Source organism: Galeopterus variegatus, unplaced genomic scaffold (genome assembly GCF_000696425.1).
Source record: "Galeopterus variegatus unplaced genomic scaffold, G_variegatus-3.0.2 Scaffold8075, whole genome shotgun sequence".
NCBI classification, from domain to species: domain Eukaryota; kingdom Metazoa; phylum Chordata; class Mammalia; order Dermoptera; family Cynocephalidae; genus Galeopterus; species Galeopterus variegatus.
The window spans coordinates 51,096-70,302 of NW_007734186.1; the positions used below are offsets into that span (position 1 = coordinate 51,096).

Consider the following 19,207-nt stretch of genomic DNA (forward strand, 5'->3'; position numbering starts at 1 on the left):
TCACAGACAAGGTGAGAGTGTGACCTGCAACTCTCCAGGTCCCATGAGTTTCACAACTTTGTCACTGATCATGTTGGCATCTGCATACCACCATTTTCCATGTGCCCCCGTCAGTTTATAAGAGCAGAACAGGTTGCAAAATATCTGATACAGGAGTCCTGTGGCCTGGATTTGGCAGCCGTAATGCTTGGTTTTGTCACTTTCTAACCAAGTGAGGCCAGATTTTTGGCCAATGCATATATAATTTTTGGTGCTCAGCAATCTGATAAGGGTAGTAGCTGAGCTATCCAGCTTTCACAGGGGTGGCCTGTGAACTAGCTTGAACATGTAGTGATTTGGCAAAACATTTGTTCCACAAAAGGCAGTGCTAGAACCACTTGTGACCACCCTGAGGGGTTTGAGGACGCTGCTGGTGAGATCAAACTGCAGGGCTTGACTGCAATATTGCCTCGGTATTTCACCTAGGGTGGATGCAGCAGCATGTCCATTTTCAACCTGAAGGGGAAAATTACCTCCCAATAACTTCACCTGAGTGGAGGACATTCCTTGAGCTTCCATATAGAGATTTTTCCAGGCCCAATTAACTCACCAAAAGGAGAGATAGGGTGACGTTGTTTTTCTGGGTTGTGGATGGGTGCATCCATCTTCCACAGTTGGTCCACCAGATGCTTGCATCGGCAGGAACAAAAGTTAATTCAGGTTCTTCTGTTCTGTGTAGGTATTGACAGAATCAGCAATCAGCTTGATTAATGACTGTGGCCAGGAAGCACACACTCACATGCGCACACATGCACACACACACTTGGCACACTCGTGTGTGCACATGCTCACACATATACACATGTGCACACACTCACATGCACACTCACACACGCACACACACAGCCCCTATCTCCCCCGGGGAGTCACATACAATCAGCTCTGAGAGCAGTGGAGGGCCCTGCCACAGCCGCTGGGGTGACAAGAGCCGGGCTGCAAGTCAGGGCCTGCAGGACTGGTTCCTGAGAGCCAGGGAGAAAGAGGCAGAGAGGGAGAGGTGGACAGCACAGGCCGGAGGGGGCAGCCAAGATGCCAGCCAGAGGGCAGCGGCAGGAGGGTAGGATGGGAGAGGATGAGCAGGGCGGGCAGACTGGGAGATGGGACAGACAGACGGACAGGCCGAGACCTGGGAAGTGACAGGCAGAGACAGCCCTGCAGCCCGCGAGCACTCATGATCCCTGGTTATTCCGGCTGCCGTGTCCAGAAGTTGTCCGCTAAGGTTGCTCAGGGCACTGTCCACGGCCACACGGTGCTTTAGAAACAGCGGCCGGATGACCCGGCGCTACAGCACGAGCGCCCCATTCCAGGGCCCGGGAGTCATGCAGAACAACAGGAAGGCGCATTGCCGGACAGGCGGCGGTGGAGTCACACGCGGTGCCTGGGCAGGGTGGGCCCGGGTCTCCCCATCAGATGCCTCTGCAGGGTGGGCCTGGGTCTCCACCATCAGACATCCTATTGGGGTGGGCCTGGGTCTCCACCATCAGACGCCTCTGCAGGGTGGGCCCGAGTCTCCACCATCAGACACCTCTGCAGGGTGGGCCTGGGTCTCCACCATCAGACATCCTATTGGGGTGGGCCTGGGTCTCCACCATCAGACGCCTCTGCAGGGTGGGCCCGAGTCTCCACCATCAGACGCCTCTGCAGGGTGGGCCCGAGTCTCCACCATCAGATGCCTCTGCAGGGTGAGCCCAGGTCTCCACCATCAGACACCTCTGAAGGGTGGGCCTGGGTCTCCACCATCAGACATCCTATTGGGGTGGGCCTGGGTCTCCACCATCAGACATCCTATTGGGGTGGGCCTGGGTCTCCACCATCAGACACCCCCTGGGCTGAGCCTGTTTCCCCCGGGGAAGGGGCTGAGTCTCTCCCTCACCCCCAGACTCCTGGTCTCCTCCCAGCCCGGCCCCCAGGCTGGGTGACCAACTCCTCCCGGGGACCCCCATGTCGTGGGCACCAGGACTGTGCCCACCTTGCCCATGTAGTAGAAAGGGAACCAGAACAGGAGTAGATCGGTGAAGAACTCAGCCAGCCCAAACAAGGTGAACACCACCCAGTAGGTGAGCCAGACAGTGTCGTCGTCTTTGCTTGGGCTCTCGATGGCTTTGATTCTGTGGGAAGGCGCGGCAGGGTCAGGGATGGCCCCGGGGACCCCGCCCAGCCCCCGCGTGGACGGCCAGCCAGTCCTCACGAAGCATATGCGGGGTAAACAAAGCCGATGAGGTTACAGAGTAGAGATTCCCCGTAACCAAACAGCAGACACAGGCTTAGCAGAGTGACAGCTCCTACAGGAGAGAGCGGGGCTGGGCGCGGGCCTGGGCGGCCTCGGCCCCCCACTGTGGTGCCCGGGCCTCCTCTTGGCTGGTGCGGTCACCTCCTCCCAGAAGCCTCGGTGACACCCAGTATGCCTCAGTTACCCCTGCAGCACCTGTGCATCCCCTGTGGCAACCCTGAGCCCCGTGTCCCACCCCCGCCATGGGCTGAAAGCTCCCCAAGGACAGGCAGGGGCCTTGACTCGGGGCCGCAGCTCAGCAGAGGTGGCTACAGAGCAGCTGCCCAGTAAACGTTTGTTGAGTGAACAAGTGATCGTCTGCGACTATAACCGTCTCATTCCAGGCCCTGTGGGAGGGCTGGGAACAAGAGACCAGCGTTCGAATATAACTGCTGGGAGGGAAGCCTAAAAGCGAGGCCCCGCTGTCACTAAGACCGGGGTCCGGGTGAGCTGGGAACGGCAGCAGCTCCCTTGCGCTGTCTCAGCGGGGGGCGTCTCCATCCGCACCGCCGATGTGGGGCTGGGTCACTCCTGGTGTGGGGAGGAGGGGGTGGCTGTCCTGGGCACTGCAGGTGCTGAGCAGTGTCCCTGGCTTCCACCTATTCCATGATGGGAGCTCCCGCACTCGGCTGTGACAACCCAAAGTGTGCGCAGACATCGCCACACATCCCCCGGGCAGCAGTGTCGCCCCCTTTGGGAATGCCTGTCCTGATGAGAGGCAGCGAAACCTAGGATTTGACCCCCAAACCTAGTAGAACCCTTGACTCTTCCACTCACTCACCACTTGCACTACCAAGGCTCTCTCTGTGTGGAGCCTCAGTTTCCCCATCTGTAGATGGGGTTGGGAACGGCCCCTGCCTGCTACGGTTGCTTGGGGTTAGCCACGAGAACTCGTTTCTGGACCTTTCTCGAGTGACTTCTGGCCACTACAATACACTCCCAGCAATGGGGGTGGGTGGGGACAGGAGCTCAGCCACATCCTGAAACTGACTGTGAGAGATGATGACTCTGCGTTTACTAAGTGCTTATTGTGTGCCAGGCTCTGTGCGTCCCCTGCCTTGTCTCATTCAAGCGCCAGAACAAAACTGAGGCTGGGGGGTGGGGGGTGCCCAAGGTCCCCAGGAAACCTCTAGGCGCAGACAGCTTGGCAGCCTCCTCCTCCGAGGCTATCTGCAGAGAGATAGGGGCCACTCCTAGACCAAAGGGCAGAGCCCCAAGTCCCCCACCCTTCCTGCACCTGCAGAGTCTTTATCCTCGAGGTCAGTCGGGACTGGGAGGCCACCACCTCCCCCCCCACACACTGGCCCTAGGAGGCAGTGCGACCTTCCTGGTCACGGTATCCTCTGAGTTTCCTCATCTGTTACCTGGGGGCGTGGGATCTGGCGATTTGGCATAGGTGGGGTCCAAGGGTTCTCACATCTGAGCGAGGGGGCGGGGAAGACACCCCTTTCTGGGACTCACTAGAGGGGGAGGAGGGGCTCTCCCAGGTACCCCTCTCCCAAATTCCTTTTCCTGCAGCCTCAGCAAGGGGAGGATGACCTTGCACATCAGGACGGGGAGGGGGGGGGCTCAGATTTCAGACACTCCCTGTGCTGCCTGGATCCCCCAGGTGGCAGAAAAATGAGAAAAATGAGAGGAAATGGACTCCCAGAATCTGCACACCGAAGGTGCTCAAAACACGTGGCACTGCCCTCCACCCAGAGCTCCCCCAGAGTCCAGACAAAGTGTCCTGTGATTCGTTCCTGGTGGGCTTCCTGGAAGAGGCGGCAGAGCCAGCGGGCCTTAGAGCACCTTTAAAAGGGCAGGGGGAGGCATTTACGGGGAGCGCTTACCATGTGCTGCTAGACTGAGTTTCAGGAAGGTCCAGGGCCACCCAAGGCGGAGAGGAACAGGGGTGCCTGGATCCCCCGCTCCGTGGACAGAGTCCAACCCCCCTCCCCCATCACAGCTGCCAAACAACCCACTTCAACCCCACAAATCCTTAGGCACAGTGACACAAAGCTACTGAGCCGGGGCAGGGGACAGGGCAGGCCAAGAAGAGGGTCCCCTGAGGGGGGACATGGGAGGGTCCTGTGCATCCTCCCAGGCGGGTCGGTTGCCCTCCTGGCCTCCGAGGAAAACTAGGATGAGCTCGACTCTTGCCGCCAGGCTGCAGTCCACGGCCAGACACGCAGGACACTGGCAGCCGTGCCGCCCCCTCCTCCCCCAGCCCCGGGGCCTCTGGGCAACTGGAAGAACCGGACTTGGGTCTGGCGGGCGCCCAGTGACGGCGGGACCCGGGCTGCAGTGGGGGTGCTGCAGGGGCCGAGAGGGGGTGGCCCTGCCCAAGCTCACGCTGAGGGGACAGGAGCAGGGCTGTGAGCAACCGGGGATCCTGGTCCACGACCCCACCCCGGGCTCTCGGTGTCCCCGCTGGGCAGTGGGGCGCGCCCTCCACCCGGAGCAGACCCACCGCCAGGGCATGCCGGAGGGGGCAGGTCCCAGCCTCAGTGTGCCCGTCGGCGAAGTGGGGCGAGCGCCCCGCGGACGGCTCACCCCCGGCAAGATAGCGCCTGTCGACACCGGTCCTGGCTTCGAGCGCCCCGAGCGCTTCGGTGGCCAAGTTCCTCTGCTCCAGCCTCCCTCCCGCTCTCCAGCAGCTTAGCAGAGCCCCAGGGGCCCAGCCACCTCATGTCACCTGACCCTCTCTCTGCAGCTCAGTCCGGCCTGACCCCGCCACAGACGGACAATTGAAGCAGCCCGCTGCCCCTGGCGAGGATCTCCTGGCTGGCAAGAAGGGGGCCACGTCAGGCACCTCCAAAGAGTCCTCGACGGATTGCTGGACAGAGTTCCCCTCCCGCCCCTCGGGTCCAGACAAGCCTCCGGGGTCCCCTTAAATGCCACTTCAGCCAACTCCCAGTCTCGCTCCTCAGGCACCCCCAGCTCCGGGTCCCGGGGCCAGCTGCCCTCCGGCTCTGCCAGTGGCTCCCAGCTGCCCAGCAAGGCCAGGGGCCAGCCTCGGTCACGAGGCAACTCCTCCAGCCAGCCCCAGCAGCGTACTCCGCCCCCCAGCACTTCCTCCGGCCCCTCACAGATGGCCCATCAGTCCTCAGGGTCCACGCACCGTTCCAGTGCCCCCACCAGCCAGGTGCCACCCCTGGTCCAGTCTCCCAGCGGCACCACCATCCCCATTCCCCCGGCCCAGCAAGGTCCCCAGCAAAGTCCCCAGTAAGGCCCCCAGTGAGCCAGGAGACACGGCCCCCAAGACCAGCAGATGGCGCCAGAAGCGGTCCTCGAAGCCACCAGCCAGCAGCCCCTCGGTGCCCGAGCTGACCGTCCCCTGCCACTCTGAGTCCTCTCTAGAGTACTCCTCCGAGGTTTTTAACCACAGGCATTTATTGATGGGTGGAAGAATCCTGTTCTGATGAAACAGTAAAGCACAGATGGAGATTAAAATGATTTGGGGGCTGGCCGGTTAGCTCAGCTGGTTAGAACGCGGTGTTGTGACACCAAGGTTACGGGTTCGGATCCCCGTACCGGCCAGCCACCAAACTTGGTATATAACCAAAGGGGGGAGGGGAGCCACAACTTTAGGAACTTTAAATATGCAAATGAAGGAGCCACTGAAATGCCTCTAACCCATCAGTATCCGATATGGGGGGCACCGATGAGTCTTCTACAACCCGCATTTTGTTTGAAGCTAGCCTGACCCTGATAACAAAAACAGGTAAAGACAGAGCCAGGAAGGAGGTGAGGAGCCTGTTTGCCAGATGTAGATGCAACACGTCTAAGCAAAACCAGCGACTGAAATCCAACAGGATATAAACAAGCGGGACACCCCCTGTTCATGTTGGGTCCCCTGGACGCAGAGCCTGAGTCAGAGGCAGGGAGGGGAGAGGCTGAGCAAGGGGGGTCTGGGGGGCTGGAGTGAGAACCGCACCCCTGAGTTAACTCCGCTTTGGGTCTGGGGGCTGGGTTTGGGTTTTTTTAACCACAGGCATTTATTGATGGGTGGAAGAATCCTGTTCTGATGAAACAATAAAGCACAGATGGAGATTAAAATGATTTGGGGGCTGGCCGGTTAGCTCAGCTGGTTAGAACGCGGTGTTGTGACACCAAGGTTACGGGTTCGGATCCCCGTACCGGCCAGCCACCAAACTTGGTATATAACCAAAGGGGGGAGGGGAGCCACAACTTTAGGAACTTTAAATATGCAAATGAAGGAGCCACTGAAATGCCTCTAACCGATCAGTATCAGAAAATTCTTCCCTTTTCTACAACCCCCATGTTACAGCCACTTGATCACAAAGTCAGACACAGATCCTTCCCCAGGAACTCCAGGGCTGGCCGGTTAGCTCAGTGGGTTGGAGCACAGCCTTGTAACACCGAGGTCAAGGGTTTGGATCCCCATATGGGCCAAGAAAAAAAATTAAGAATTCCCCCTTCATTTATGCCTGAGCCCCCCAGCCTAGTCTCTCCCTGTTCCCTTCCCTGTCCCTCTGCAGGGGTAGTTTTTAGCAATCCCCTTCCTAAGGAAGTGTACACACATCCTGGATAGATTTCCAAAGCAAGGAAATAAACAAATGAGTAATGAGTCAGAGAAAGTCAGCCAAGGGCAGATTTATGGATAAACAGACACATGCAAACAGACAGCAGGACGGTAGCAGCCTGATTCAGTACACCCCAAGCTGAGCTGACATTGGCAGAGAGGTTGCTGGTGTAACCAGGCAGCTGATGACACACGGCATCCCATGCTCTGGACTCTATTAGGAGGTGACTATGGAACAACTCTGTGCAAAACTGCAAGACACTGGGGATGATCTTTAAATCGTCTGCACTGGGATAAGGTAAGCACTTCCTCAACACTAGTTATCTCATTTGGAAATGTGAAGTGAGAAACATTTCAGCACACATTACGCCGAGGCACAAGCCATGCTGCAGAAGTGTGAATGCAGGAGGCTTTACAGGGTGCCCAGCCTCTCTGTTCAAAAAGCCAGGAGCAAATCTGAGGGTCAGATTTTGTACCCTGATATTTGCCCATCACTGGCTGCAGCCCACCTGGGGGAGGGGGCTGTAACCTCTGGGCATGTCTGTGGGGGGCACCTCCCATCATCCAAAGACAAATTCTGGAGCAAGGAGCAGCTGCGGGGTGTCGGCAGCCACTGCCAAGAGGTGGCCAGGGCCCCACAGTGTCCCCTACAGTCCGCCGCTTCCACTACTCAGATCCAGGAACCTCTCCTGTTTAGTTCATTCCTCCTGAGCTGTGCTTCTTGAAGATTTGAGTCAGTCACAATTTCTGGTGGAGACATAGCAGAAGGTTAGGATACACCACCAACCCCTACATTACATTTCTCACGGGGCTGTCTGAAACTCAGCAGTTCTCAAACCGGAGCGATTTTGTCCTAGAAATGTTGAACTATGTCTGGTCTGCAGACACTTTTGATTTCTGCCCAAACACATCAGCCAAGTCCTGCAGTCTTTTAACATGTGATCCCTCTCTCCACTTGAACAGGACACAGTTCCCTTAACAAATATTGCATGCCTACTATATGCCAGGCCCTGCTCCAGGAGCCAAGGGTACAGTGACGACCCAAAGAGATAAAAGTCCCTGCTCCCGAGGACGTGGGGAGGTGATGGTTGAAACGGTAAACAGATAACACCTCATAGGGAGATAAATAACAGAGGGATTGCCACAGGGAGGGGATCCAGGAGTTGAGGATGGGGGCTCTAACCTCAGGGCAGGTCAGAGAAGACCTCTAACAGGTGACATTTGAGTAAAGACATGAAAAAGGTGAGGGCCAACTCTCATGGATACTGGGGACACGAGCAGTGCAGGCAGCAGTAACAGCAGGTGCAAAGGCCCTGGGGCAGGACCATGTCTGGTGTGTTGAGTGCATGTGGCTGGGGCAGAGTGAGCAAGGGGGAGAAAGGGTGGCAGGGACCACACAGGTACTTGGAGGGCATGTTGGGGGGATTTTGGCTTTTATTCGGGAGGCAAGATTTATCAGGGTAATTATTAATAACCACCCGTACCCTGCAATCCACGTCCACACAGACAGGGATCTAGGCTTGGCTCTGGCCATGGCTCTGAGGCAGGAAGGGGGTGCCAGGCCTCTCTGCACTTGGCGTTGCCCCCTGCCCTCAGGGGGGCCGTGGGACAGGCTCCAGCTCTGCCCCTCAGAAGATAGGTCTATGGCCACACCACCTTGAACACACCTGATCTTGGCCAGTCTCAGAAGCTAAGCAGGGTCAGGCCTGTCTAGTTCTTGGATGGGAGAAGATTGGCCCCGGGCCCACCCAGGCCAGCTTGCCCAGGGAGCACAGCTGGAAAGGCGGAAATAATGACATTTAGCCCCTTGGACTTGTATCATTTTTAGCTTCAACGCAGAGAAGTGTAACCAGCTACTCCAGGCTAACAGTGCAAAACCAGCCCCTTCCCGGTCAATACCCAGCCCCCAAAGTAACCGATTTGTTTTCAACATTGTCGTCGAACGTCACCTGCACCTCTGTGTCTGCCACATCTGTTTTGGGCCACATCCGTGAGGCCCGTAGCGATGCTGTGTGAACCAGCAGCCGTGTGTCTGTCCTTCACTGCACATCGTATCCTATTCTGTGGCTGTTCCACAGTTCATCCTTCCCACCCCACTGTGGAGGGACATTGGAGTTGTTTCCAGTTTTCGGCTATTGTGACTGAAGCTGCTAGGAATATTCTGCCTTTGGTGGGCAGAAGGCTCACTTCCCTTGGGCATATACCCATCAGAGGTTGCAGGGGGTAGGGGCAGCTGCCGTAACAAATGCCGTAAGCTGGGCGGCTTAGAACAGGAGAGATTTATCCTCTCCCGGTTCTGGAGGCCGGAAGTCCTGAATCCAGGTGTCTATAGGCCCACCCTCCGAAGTCTCCAGGGGAGGATCCTTCACTGTCATTTCCAACACCTGGTGGCTCCCGGCATCCCTTGGCTTGTGGCCGCATCCCTCCAGTCTCTGCCTCTGTCTTCACATGGCTTTTCCTCTGTGTCTGCATCTCTCCTCTGTGTGTCTCTTATAAAGACACTTGTCACTGGATTTAGGGTCCACCCTAATTCCTGGATGATCCCAAGATCTTTAACATGATGACATATTTTGTCTAGATAAGGTCACATTTGCAGGTTCTGGGAGTTGGACATATCTGTTCCACCCGCTACAGTGAGCATACATTTGGCTGTAGCAGACATGGGCAAACCATTTTCCAAAGTGGTTATACCAACCTTCCCTCCCTCCCACAGGGAGTTTCCCACCCTTTTTTTTTTTCGGTCCGCTGGTGGGTAAGGGGATACGAATCCTTGACCTTGGTGTTAAAACGGTGTGCTCTAACCACTTAGTAACCAGCCAGTCCCTGCCTTTTCCACCTGGAACTCTTCTAGGGCAGAGTCCACAGCTGTCCAGTGGCTGTTTGGGCACCTGGGGCTGAAGGAGGAATCACAGGTCCCAGGAGCCACAGGAGCAGGCACGGGCCAGAATCAGCCCAAGCAGCTGATAGGGGAAGTGCTATCCAAAGGGAATTAAAATAATAATAATAATAGTAATGAAAGCATCCCAATCCCATCAGCTCAGCATTGTCATCATTAGCAGGAATTCTGCAGTGTTGTTGGTAAAATACTCCTCACCCCAAAAAACCTTTTGCCGGTCTAATAAGACAATTGCTGTGGTTACTTTTGTTTTACTAGCACGAATGCATGTTACCAACTTGCAAGTTTTAGTTCTTTATCCTTGAATACACGTTGCATCCCATGGAAGTCGATGCACAGAATTCCCAGTTCTGGACACCCGTGAGCTCCACTGCTGCTTCCCCCGAGAGTAAGTTCCCACCGTTTGTGATCATTTGTGGCCTCTTTGGACAACGCTTGTGCCTCTCAACCCATGCGTTCTGCATCTTCCCAGGCGGATACAGTAAATTTCAAACAAAAATGAGAACTGGGGGTTGCAAGGACGAGGAGCCACTTCCTTTCCGTGACTCTATGGACCCGCCTGGAGCTTTTACTTCCGTTTCTAATGTAAACCACCGACACAGAGTGTAGTATTTGCTGCGTAAGTGCAAATGTTAGTTCCTATGTGAAATATTTTGCTGAATTTGAGTATCCAGAATTGAAATATTTTTCCCTCTCTTTAAGTCATTCGAGCCTTTGCTTTAAATCTAAAGAGTGAATGTGGACAACAGTGTTTATTGCTGATGATTACATGATTATCCCTGGAAACAATGTGGGGGTGGCTGGTAAGAAATGATGCTGGGAAGTCACCTGGTCACCGGGCCTTAGGTCATCTTGCTCACGTAAGAATGGTGAGCTCCCGGTGGTGGGGACAAGGGACAGCCTCACACAAGAGAACGTCTCCAGCTGCCTACGTCTCCCCCTTCCTCTCTCTGTCCTATGTCGTGGACATCAGCCAGAGTCCTGGGGTCCTGTGGACCTCTGGGGCATTATGCCACCCAGTCTAGCTGGGACAGGGCTGGCCATCTGGAGCCAGACGGTGGGGAAGCCTCACAGGGCTCTGTGACCCAGAGGACCCAAAATCTCATTCCCTGACACAGCTTCAAGCCACGGTGGGACAGAGGGGACAGGCTCAGGGACTAATGGGAGCCAGGGTGATAATGGCAGTCCAGACAGGTACAGAGAGTGGCCGTGGGTGTCGGTGCTGATGTAGGGAGGCTGGAGGGGACAGGCATTCCTGAGGATGGCCAGCGTCCACGGGAAAGTGGGTGCAATGGGGGAGGTGGACACAGAACACTTGGGGACTGCCACGAATCCCCCGTCCTGCCACCAAGGGGCGCCGAGGCCCCACGCGTCCCTGCAGAACTGGGGGCTCCTAGGACTCCCCACCTGCAGCCCTGGTTGCAGAGACAATCATAGAAGGCCACGTGTAATTGAAGTGACTGCTGCTTCCCCAGGGCCAGGCCTGCACTGTTCCGGGTCCCTGGGATACAGTAGGTGCTCAATAAATACTTGTGGCAGGAATGTGTGAATGAACAAAGGGGCTGAGGAAGGACTCCAGAACAGTGCAGTTCCCGTGGTCAGAGCCGGGAGGGGCTGAAAGGGTACTCACTCGCAGATGGGGAAACTGAGGCCCAAAGAGGAGCATGGTCTGGCTTGATGTCACTGCTAACGTCATGAACCCCTTGCCAACTCCCAGAGGATGGACTTTCCTCTGCCTCAGCTGCCCCTGACAGCTCCCCCTGCCCTTCACCCCTCTGGCTGTTCCCTGGAGGGGCAGCTGCAGTCAGCGGCCAGCGGGGCCCTCACAGAACAGCGAGGGAGTCATAGACAATCCCCGGCCCCCAGGCATCCCATGCCCCAGAGAAAAACATAAGCACAGGCCCTGCACAAGAGCAGATTGTCCCAAATGACAGCATGAGCCACCCCATGCAGGAGCGAGGAGGCGGGAGGGGCAGCTTCAGGGGTAGGGTTTGCTGAGTGACTATGTGACACCCTACAGACACCCCCCAGTATACACATGGCCCAGGTCTGCCCTCCTGGTTCCAGAAATCTTTACGAGGAGGATATATTAGGCTAGGGGCTGGCAGAGAGCAGCAGTTCTAACCTGTCTCCTCCACTGGGGAGGGGTCCCCTGGGTGGGCCTGAGACAAATATGTGGCATGGGGAGTGTGCTCAGGACCCATTTGTTCCCCAGCTGTGCCCTATATAATTCCCTGTCCTCACCCCCACACAGGGTCAGACATGCTGGGGTGGAGGGTGGGAGCTGGGCCAGGAGGAGGAGGGGGTGTGTGTGATCATGTCTGCACACTGGGAGAGTGTCATTGTGGATGTGATTCGACCAGCGTGTCCCCAAGACTCTGCAAGCCAAGTACATGTAACTGGAGTGCCCTTTAAAAAAAAAAAAAAGTGCTTGTAAAGATTAAATATGAGTTTTAAAAGGGTGAACAGCAATGTTGACTAAAGAAACCTCAGCCAGCATCGCTGAGGCTGTAAAAATTATTTCTGAGTTTCCTGGTAGCCAGGGCAAAAGGGGTAATTGGTATGTTACAGCGCCTGGTTAGGCACGTCTTCTAAGGGGCCTGCCTGTTTGTGACAGTGTCTCTGAATACAAGCAGGGGTGCGTGTGAGTGGCAGAAAGAAGAGAGCACAGAGTGTCAGGAAGTTAGATGGTGATGAGCCTCCTGGCAGCCAAGACGAGAGGGGAAATGAGTGAAGAGTGTACTCAGTGTGGCCTCGCCAGTGCCTGCCTGTCTGTGTCAGTGGATCTGACTGCATGCCGAGGTGTCTAAGTGTGTGGGATGGGGAGTCACATAGCTGCACGTGGGAGATATTTTCGAGCTTCCTGGAAGGCTGGTTGAGTTCCAGCCTGGTCAGGTGTGTCTTTCTCGCTGTGTGTGTGTGTGGGGGCTCCTCTGGCAGCTCATATAGGACAGTGCCTGGCAGCCAGGCGTGCACGGCTATCCTCAGCAGGGCTCCAGGGCCGGGCGTAGCCAGCGTGAGGCAGCAGCAGCCGATCCTGTGTGCCATCGGAGCTGACGAGGCGCTGGACAGCCAGCAGGTACTCTCGATGGGGAGCCAGTGGTGGGCAGGGAAGGTGTCTAAGTGTGTGGGATGGGGAGTCACATAGCTGCACGTGGGAGATATTTTCGAGCTTCCTCGAAGGCTGGTTGAGTTCCAGCCTGGTCAGGTGTGTCTTTCTCGCTGTGTGTGTGTGGGGGGGCTCCTCTGGCAGCTCATATAGGACAGTGCCTGGCAGCCAGGCGTGCACGGCTGTCCTCAGCAGGGCTCCAGGGCCGGGCGTAGCCAGCGTGAGGCAGCAGCAGCCGATCCTGTGTGCCATCAGAGCTGACGAGGCGCTGGACAGCCAGCAGGTACTCTCGATGGGGAGCCAGTGGTGGGCAGGGGCAGCGACCCGGGGCCCACACATACTCTCGGGCCCGCAGTGGCGAGCGGTTCTTGTAGACGAGCTGGACACGCACTTCGTAGCGCGTCTCCTGGGCTTGGCGATGGCGGCCCAGCACGTGGGCCTGGAACACTGTGGGCAGGGTGGGGGGCTGAGGCCAGATCACACATCCACTGCCAGAGAGGGAACTGAGGGTCGGGGTCAGGTCAGGGATCAATGAGGGATAGGGGTTTTATCGAGGAGTCAAATTAGGGTCAGAAGAAGGGGTCAAGAGTAAAGTCAGATAAGGATCAGAGGTCAAGCAGACAGGATCAAGTTCTGGTCAAGCTTAATTAGGGGCTAGGTGAGGGTTGGGGTCAAGGGTCTCACCAAAGTCGCTGCCGCAATAGTGGAGCAGCCGGTGGGCACGACCGCGGGTGTCAGGGCAGGGTGGGCAGGGGTCTGTGGGGGGTGGTGCTGTGAGGGGCACAGGCCTCAGCCCCCTGCTTCACCCCCACTGGCCGTCCCGCCTCACCTGGGGCCAGGGTCGGGATCCGTGCAGGGACGGCAGCGGGGGCTGCGGGGGAGTTGGGGGGCTGAGGCTGCACCTCCCGAGGCTGTGGCTGCCGCAGGGGCCAGCCCAGGGCCTGCACCTGAGCCTGGAAGGGGCCGTAATGTTCCCGAGGGAGCCAGAACTCAAACTCGATGCCGGGGTTGGGCTCCTGCAGGAGGACCTGGAGTAGGGGACCGCACACCAGCGAGCTGCAATAGAGCCCGGTGGCCCAGCCTCCGCCCTGTGACCCGCTGACGCCAGCCACCCCCTCTGACTCACTCAGAGTCCCGGCGCCCACCCCCGCACCTGTAGGAGCAAGTCTTGGGAGGTGGGCCCGGCGGCGTGCAGCGTTTCCTCCAACCCCGCGGCGCGGGCGTAGACCACACGGGTGCCCGCCGCCTCGTAGGTCCCGGGCGGGCTGACCGCCCAGTGCCCGTTAAGCACGTAGCGCCCATCGCCCCCCATCAGCGCTGCAAGAGAAGCGTCAGAACCGGCCCGTCTGCCTCCAAGACCCTGGGGTCCCCTTCCCGGGCCTCAGTCTCCCCAGCCGCAACCGGGGACAGCCACCGCACCCTGGCGGCCAGCGGGCGCCTCCCCCCTCTGCCCTGCGGTACCCAGGTGGTTGCGGCTTCGGTGGCCCACGCGGATGTGTCTGGCGCCCTCAGGGATCAAGGTCACATTCCAGTACCCGGCGAAGGCACCTGGGCAGGAGAGTAGGAGGGCGTTGGGGTGCTGGTGGGGGTGCATTTGAGCGACGATTCGAGGTTTGAATGGGATACTGCGGGTAAGGCGGCCAGCCAGGTCCCGGGACCCAGAAAAAGCTCCGTAGAACATTTGGAGTTACAATTATTGTAGCTCAAGTGTGGCAGGGAAAGGGTTAAAGTCCCATCTGTTCGGGGGCGGGTGGGATAATCTGACAGTGGCCAATCAGGATGACGAGCGAGAGGGGCTGGGCCGCGGGCTGCCCAATCAGCACGGGACTTCGCTTCCGGGCTCGCGGCTCCTTAAAGGGCGCGTTCTGGAGGAGCGTGCGGGGAGGACGGGGCGGCCGGTCACCAGAGTCTCGGAACACGCGCTGCACGAAGAGGCACGAGTCGTTGGCGCCGCCGCAGCGGCCGCAGCGGTCCTCGAGGGCGCCTGAACCCAGCAGCCCGTCGCAGCCTGCGCTCTAGAGGGGTGGGGACACGCACGGCGTCACTGGTGCCCGGAGCAGCGGGCCTAGGGAACAGGGCGGAGCCTGAGAGTAAAGGGGCGGGCCTTGGAGGGAGGAGAGTGGGTGGAGCCTGGGTAGGGGCGGAGCCTGGAGAGAGGGGCGAGAGATCCTAGGGAAGGGTGGAACCTGGAGGGAAGAGGATGGGTGGAGCCTGGGTGGGAGGGGCGGGGCGTGATATAAAAGGGATGGGACCTGGGGCTGGAGCCTAGGGAGGGGAGGAGTCTGGAGGGAGGAGGCTGGGGGCGGGGCCTAGGGAAGGGTGGGACCTGGAGGGAAGAGGATAGGTGGGGCCTGGACGGGAGGGGTGGGGCCTGATATAAAAGGGATGGGGCCTGGAGATGGAACCTGACAGTAAAAGGGTGGGCCCTCGAGACGGGACTGGGGGCAGGGTCTAGGGAGGGGCAGAGCCTGGAGGGGAGGACAGGGGCTGGGGTGGGGCCTGGCAAGTCCTTACCAGGCAGCGCCCAGCCACGCAGAGTGCCTGGGAACCAGGGCTGCAGGGGGTGCCGTCCAGAACGCGGCCAAAGCTGTGGTAGAAGGCGTGCCCCTCGGCCAGGCAGTTGAGGTCGCACTGGTTGGGCGCTGGGGGCGGGAGGAGTCGGTGGGCCTGGGACCGCTGTCTGAGTTTCAGTCCTCACCCCCAAGCTCCCTGAGGTAGCCTTTCCCTTGGGCAGATGAGGCCCAGAGAGGCAGCCAAAGCCACACATGGAGGCTGAAGCGGAGCCGAGACTGGACTGCAGGCACCCTGCCTGCAGCGTCCTGGGACTCTCCCCAGCAAGTATCCTGGGACCGCATGCACGCGTTCATTCACTCACTCATTCATGGCAAGTCCTTATATTAGGAGTCCTTACCCTGTGATCCACTATGAACGTCATTGCATGTTCTCCATTTATTTATTCTGCAAACACTCACTGAGCACCTACTATTTTCCAGACGTTGTTCTAAGCTCTGGGATACAGCAGCAGGAGGAACTCTCTCAGCACTTGGGCCCTGCACCCACCAGCTGTTCAATGTAAAGTGTTTACCCAGGACTGATGAGGTCCGGGGAGGGCCAGCGACACACCCAGGCTACATAGGACTCATCCCTTCTGCCAGGCAGCAGCGCAAAATGAGCTGTTCGATCCCACCCACAGGCTCACAGCACTGATCCCTGGTCCCTCTGGCTCCCACCTCCCTGAGCCTGGCCGGCAGACCCTGCCTGGAACGCATCCTGAGCTGGCCCTAGTGGGCCTCTGCGGGGGTGGGATCATGGCAGGTTTCCTTCAGTTCTCAGGAGAAAGAAGGAAAGAAAAGGCAAGCCCGTGAGGTTGACGAATGGCACTTTCTGCATTCTAAGCTGTTCTTGTCTGTGTCTGCCTCCGCCTGTACCGTCTGAAGCTGCCCGTCTCCCTTAAATCTGTAGGCACGCTGCCCTGGGCACGCAGTTATATAACTCCCTACTTTCAGTTCAGTGCACCAACATTTCCTGCTACTGGGTAAGTTTGAGAACTGTTGGCCTCTGGATACAGCTCAGCCTGGTGTTCGACCCTGTGCAGGGTGGACTCTGCTCCCGTCTGCCCCTGCTCCTTCAGTCCCCACACATGCTGGTTATCCTTCACTTCACCAACTCCTACCTATGCTTCAAAGCCCCAGCGTTAATGCCCCCTTCTCTGTGCAATCCTCCAAGTACCTCCTCCTCTTCAACAGCCGTCTCTCCCTGCCAGCCATGAATTTTTTCATCTGGACCAACCATGACCACAGAAGGCCAGGCTACTCACCCCCGTGGAAGGGCACCCATTGATAGGTCTTCTGGTTGCCCAGGACGGGGCGGCCATTGTACAGGGCACACTGTATGTCTCGGAAGGGCACAGCCCCTGGAGGGCAGTTCTGGGGGTAGAGATAGGTGGGTCAGAGTCTGGAACAGCCCCCGAGAGCCCACAGAACCTGGCAGTGTGGTGGCCATATTTAGGGGCATGAGTGGGGAAACAGGAGGGCTTCGGGGCAGAGTCGGGCCTGGGGAGATGGGTAGAGCTCACCGGCAACTGGCAGAGGCGGTACTCGTGGGTGTCACCCCAGCACGGTTCTTCCTCAGGAAACCTGCCGGGAGCAGGGTGGCCAGAGTGTGGTCAGGACCCCCGGTGACCCTCTCCCGGAGCTAGCCCGTCCACCCTCCACCTCCGCCAACCCCACCCGCATTCCAGCTGGATCAGGGGGATTAAAGGGCACGGCATGTGTGGGCAGGCCGAGGGCGCGGCCAGGGGCTGGGCCGGGCTGTTGGGGGAGGAGGGGCAGGGACCCCCTGGCTCACCGGATGCAGCGCCGGCTGCGCACGGAGACGCCCCGCCCGCAGGAGCTGGAACAGCGGCTCCAGGAGCCCCACGGCGTCCACTCGCCTGGACCCTACTTGGGGAGAGAGAGGCGCGGTCAGCCTGGAGGGGGAGCCGGTGACCCCACACCGCCGGCGGGTCCCCATTCCCATCTGCCCCCGGGGTCCGTGCCCGCCCTTACCTGAGCACTGCCCCCCAAACCACAGTGCAGGAGGGTCCAGAGCAAGAGCAGGAGGTTCTGGAGGGGGCGGGGTCTGGGGGAGCAGAGGGGTCGATGCAGTGGAGCTGCCGCAGGACAGGGGTTGAAGCCCAGCTCTGCCCTGACTGGCTGTGTGATCTTGGGTGGTAACTAAACCCCTCTGGGCCCCACTTCTCTGAAGAGTGGGGTGACCATAGAGCCCACCGTTACAGGAAAGTTCTGAGGGATCCCTGGGATCAGGTAAGGAAGACAGGAGGCACAGGGCCAGGTACGCAGAGGTAGAACTCGAAATATCATCTGCTAAGGTTATCATCGGCCGCGTGTTGTCTTACAGGGCACACAGTAGGTGCTCAGTCAATGTTCCATGACTGAAGGAATCAAAGACAGTGCCCTGGTGGCCCCCTCCCCACCATCCTTCCTTCTACCTTCCTGTGTGGCCAGAGGCCAGCCACTCCGCTGCCCCAGGCCTCAGTTTCCCCATCTGTGCAGCGGGGACCGGCTGGACTCAGTCCATGATTCTATGAGACCCTGCAGAAGGTATGGCCGGTGGGGACTGCGTCAGGAGCTGGGTCCCTGGTGGAAGCCCCTCAGGTGCACCCCGGCCTCCAGGGCCCCCTCAGCTCCCAGACCCGTGGCAGCAGGAAGCCCCCGGTTTGGAGGCGTGGCGGGGAGGGGTGACCTGGCCCCGGTCCGGTCGGCGCCTCGTGGCCTCATCTCGGAGGGTGTGGGATGGAGCGCCAGGGTGGCCTGCAGAGGAAAAGGGGCCACTGAGGAGGACGATGGAGGGGACGGGGAGGTGGCGGGGTGGGTGGTACGGATGGGGGAGGGTGCGAGGGGGGGAAAGACTTTGCCTCCCCAGCCTCAGTTTCCCATCTGTCAGGGGAGGGATGAAGTCACTCATCATGCACACCCTCCTCGTGACCACTGCCTGGCGGGAGAAAGGGGGAGGGAAGGGAAACCGGTTGCCCCGTGAGTCCCTTCTGTGCCAGGACCAGGGCGCCTGGCGGTCAGCTGTGCCCGAAGGGAAGGAAGGCAGGATGAGCTCAGCACTCCGCAGCCCCTGGGCTCCTGTGCACCAGATGGGGACCAGGACCCTCAGTTTCCCCAGTTCTCAGGCCCTTCCGGCTCTGACACTTGGACTTCTGGGCCACCAGGGGTCTGGGCTCTGAAGTGCCTCCAGGTGCTGAGCATTTGGGCATGGCGGGGCTTGCCCCAGGGGTCCAGCCTGGACCCTCTCTCTCTGACCACAGCTGTGGGGCCACCTGCATCTCCACCCTTCTCTAACCCCAGAGCCTGGGCTGACCCAGGAAGCAGGAAGAAGACCGGCCCGAGAGCGGGAGGGGCCTGACCTTCTGACGACCCCCCACCCAACTCTGAGCACGGGCTTGTGGGGTGGGGACGTAGGTGATGGAAAATAGGGGCTACAAGAACCACCCTTCCCACTCCTCAAAGCAACCTCCCCAAGGAACAAGCACGTCTCTCCCCGTTTGGGCTGCACCCCTGACAGGTGGGGTGATCTCAGGGCAAGCCACACCCGTGGGCCTCAGTTTCCCCCGGAGGCAATGGGACCGAGCTCACTCCGCCCTGGGAATTGCTACCCTCCCCTCTCCCCAGCCCGACCGGGCCCAGGGAGGGGCAGGAGCGGATCGCCAGGCCAGGACGCCGGCAGGGATAGTGGGAGGATAGAAGGTGGGACTTACCGGCTGCACGGAGCCCGGCAGCGCGTCCAGGCTCCCCGCGCGGCCCCAGGGCGAGCGGAAGCGGCGGGGCCCGAGGTGCGGGCCGTGGGGTGGGGGGAGCT

At 59.0% G+C, this 19,207-nt stretch overlaps 1 protein-coding gene and 1 pseudogene across 1 annotated transcript; both read right to left on the reverse strand.

Annotated features, from left to right (window-relative positions):
* Positions 1-905: 905 nt before the first annotated feature.
* LOC103608155 lies at positions 906-5,479 on the reverse strand (annotated as a pseudogene).
* Positions 5,480-12,934: 7,455 nt separating this feature from the next.
* ADAMTSL5 (ADAMTS-like 5) lies at positions 12,935-19,162 on the reverse strand. Its single transcript, XM_008592593.1, has 13 exons — positions 19,107-19,162; positions 17,832-17,979; positions 17,389-17,461; positions 17,189-17,280; positions 16,917-16,977; positions 16,659-16,767; positions 15,356-15,483; positions 14,745-14,856; positions 14,303-14,389; positions 13,995-14,158; positions 13,671-13,869; positions 13,526-13,597; positions 12,935-13,288 (listed from the first exon to the last, which is right to left on the reverse strand). Exons 2-13 carry the CDS (start codon positions 17,885-17,887, stop codon positions 12,987-12,989), a joined length of 1,455 nt encoding a protein of 484 aa, XP_008590815.1. The 5' UTR covers positions 17,888-17,979; positions 19,107-19,162; the 3' UTR covers positions 12,935-12,986.
* Positions 19,163-19,207: the final 45 nt, after the last annotated feature.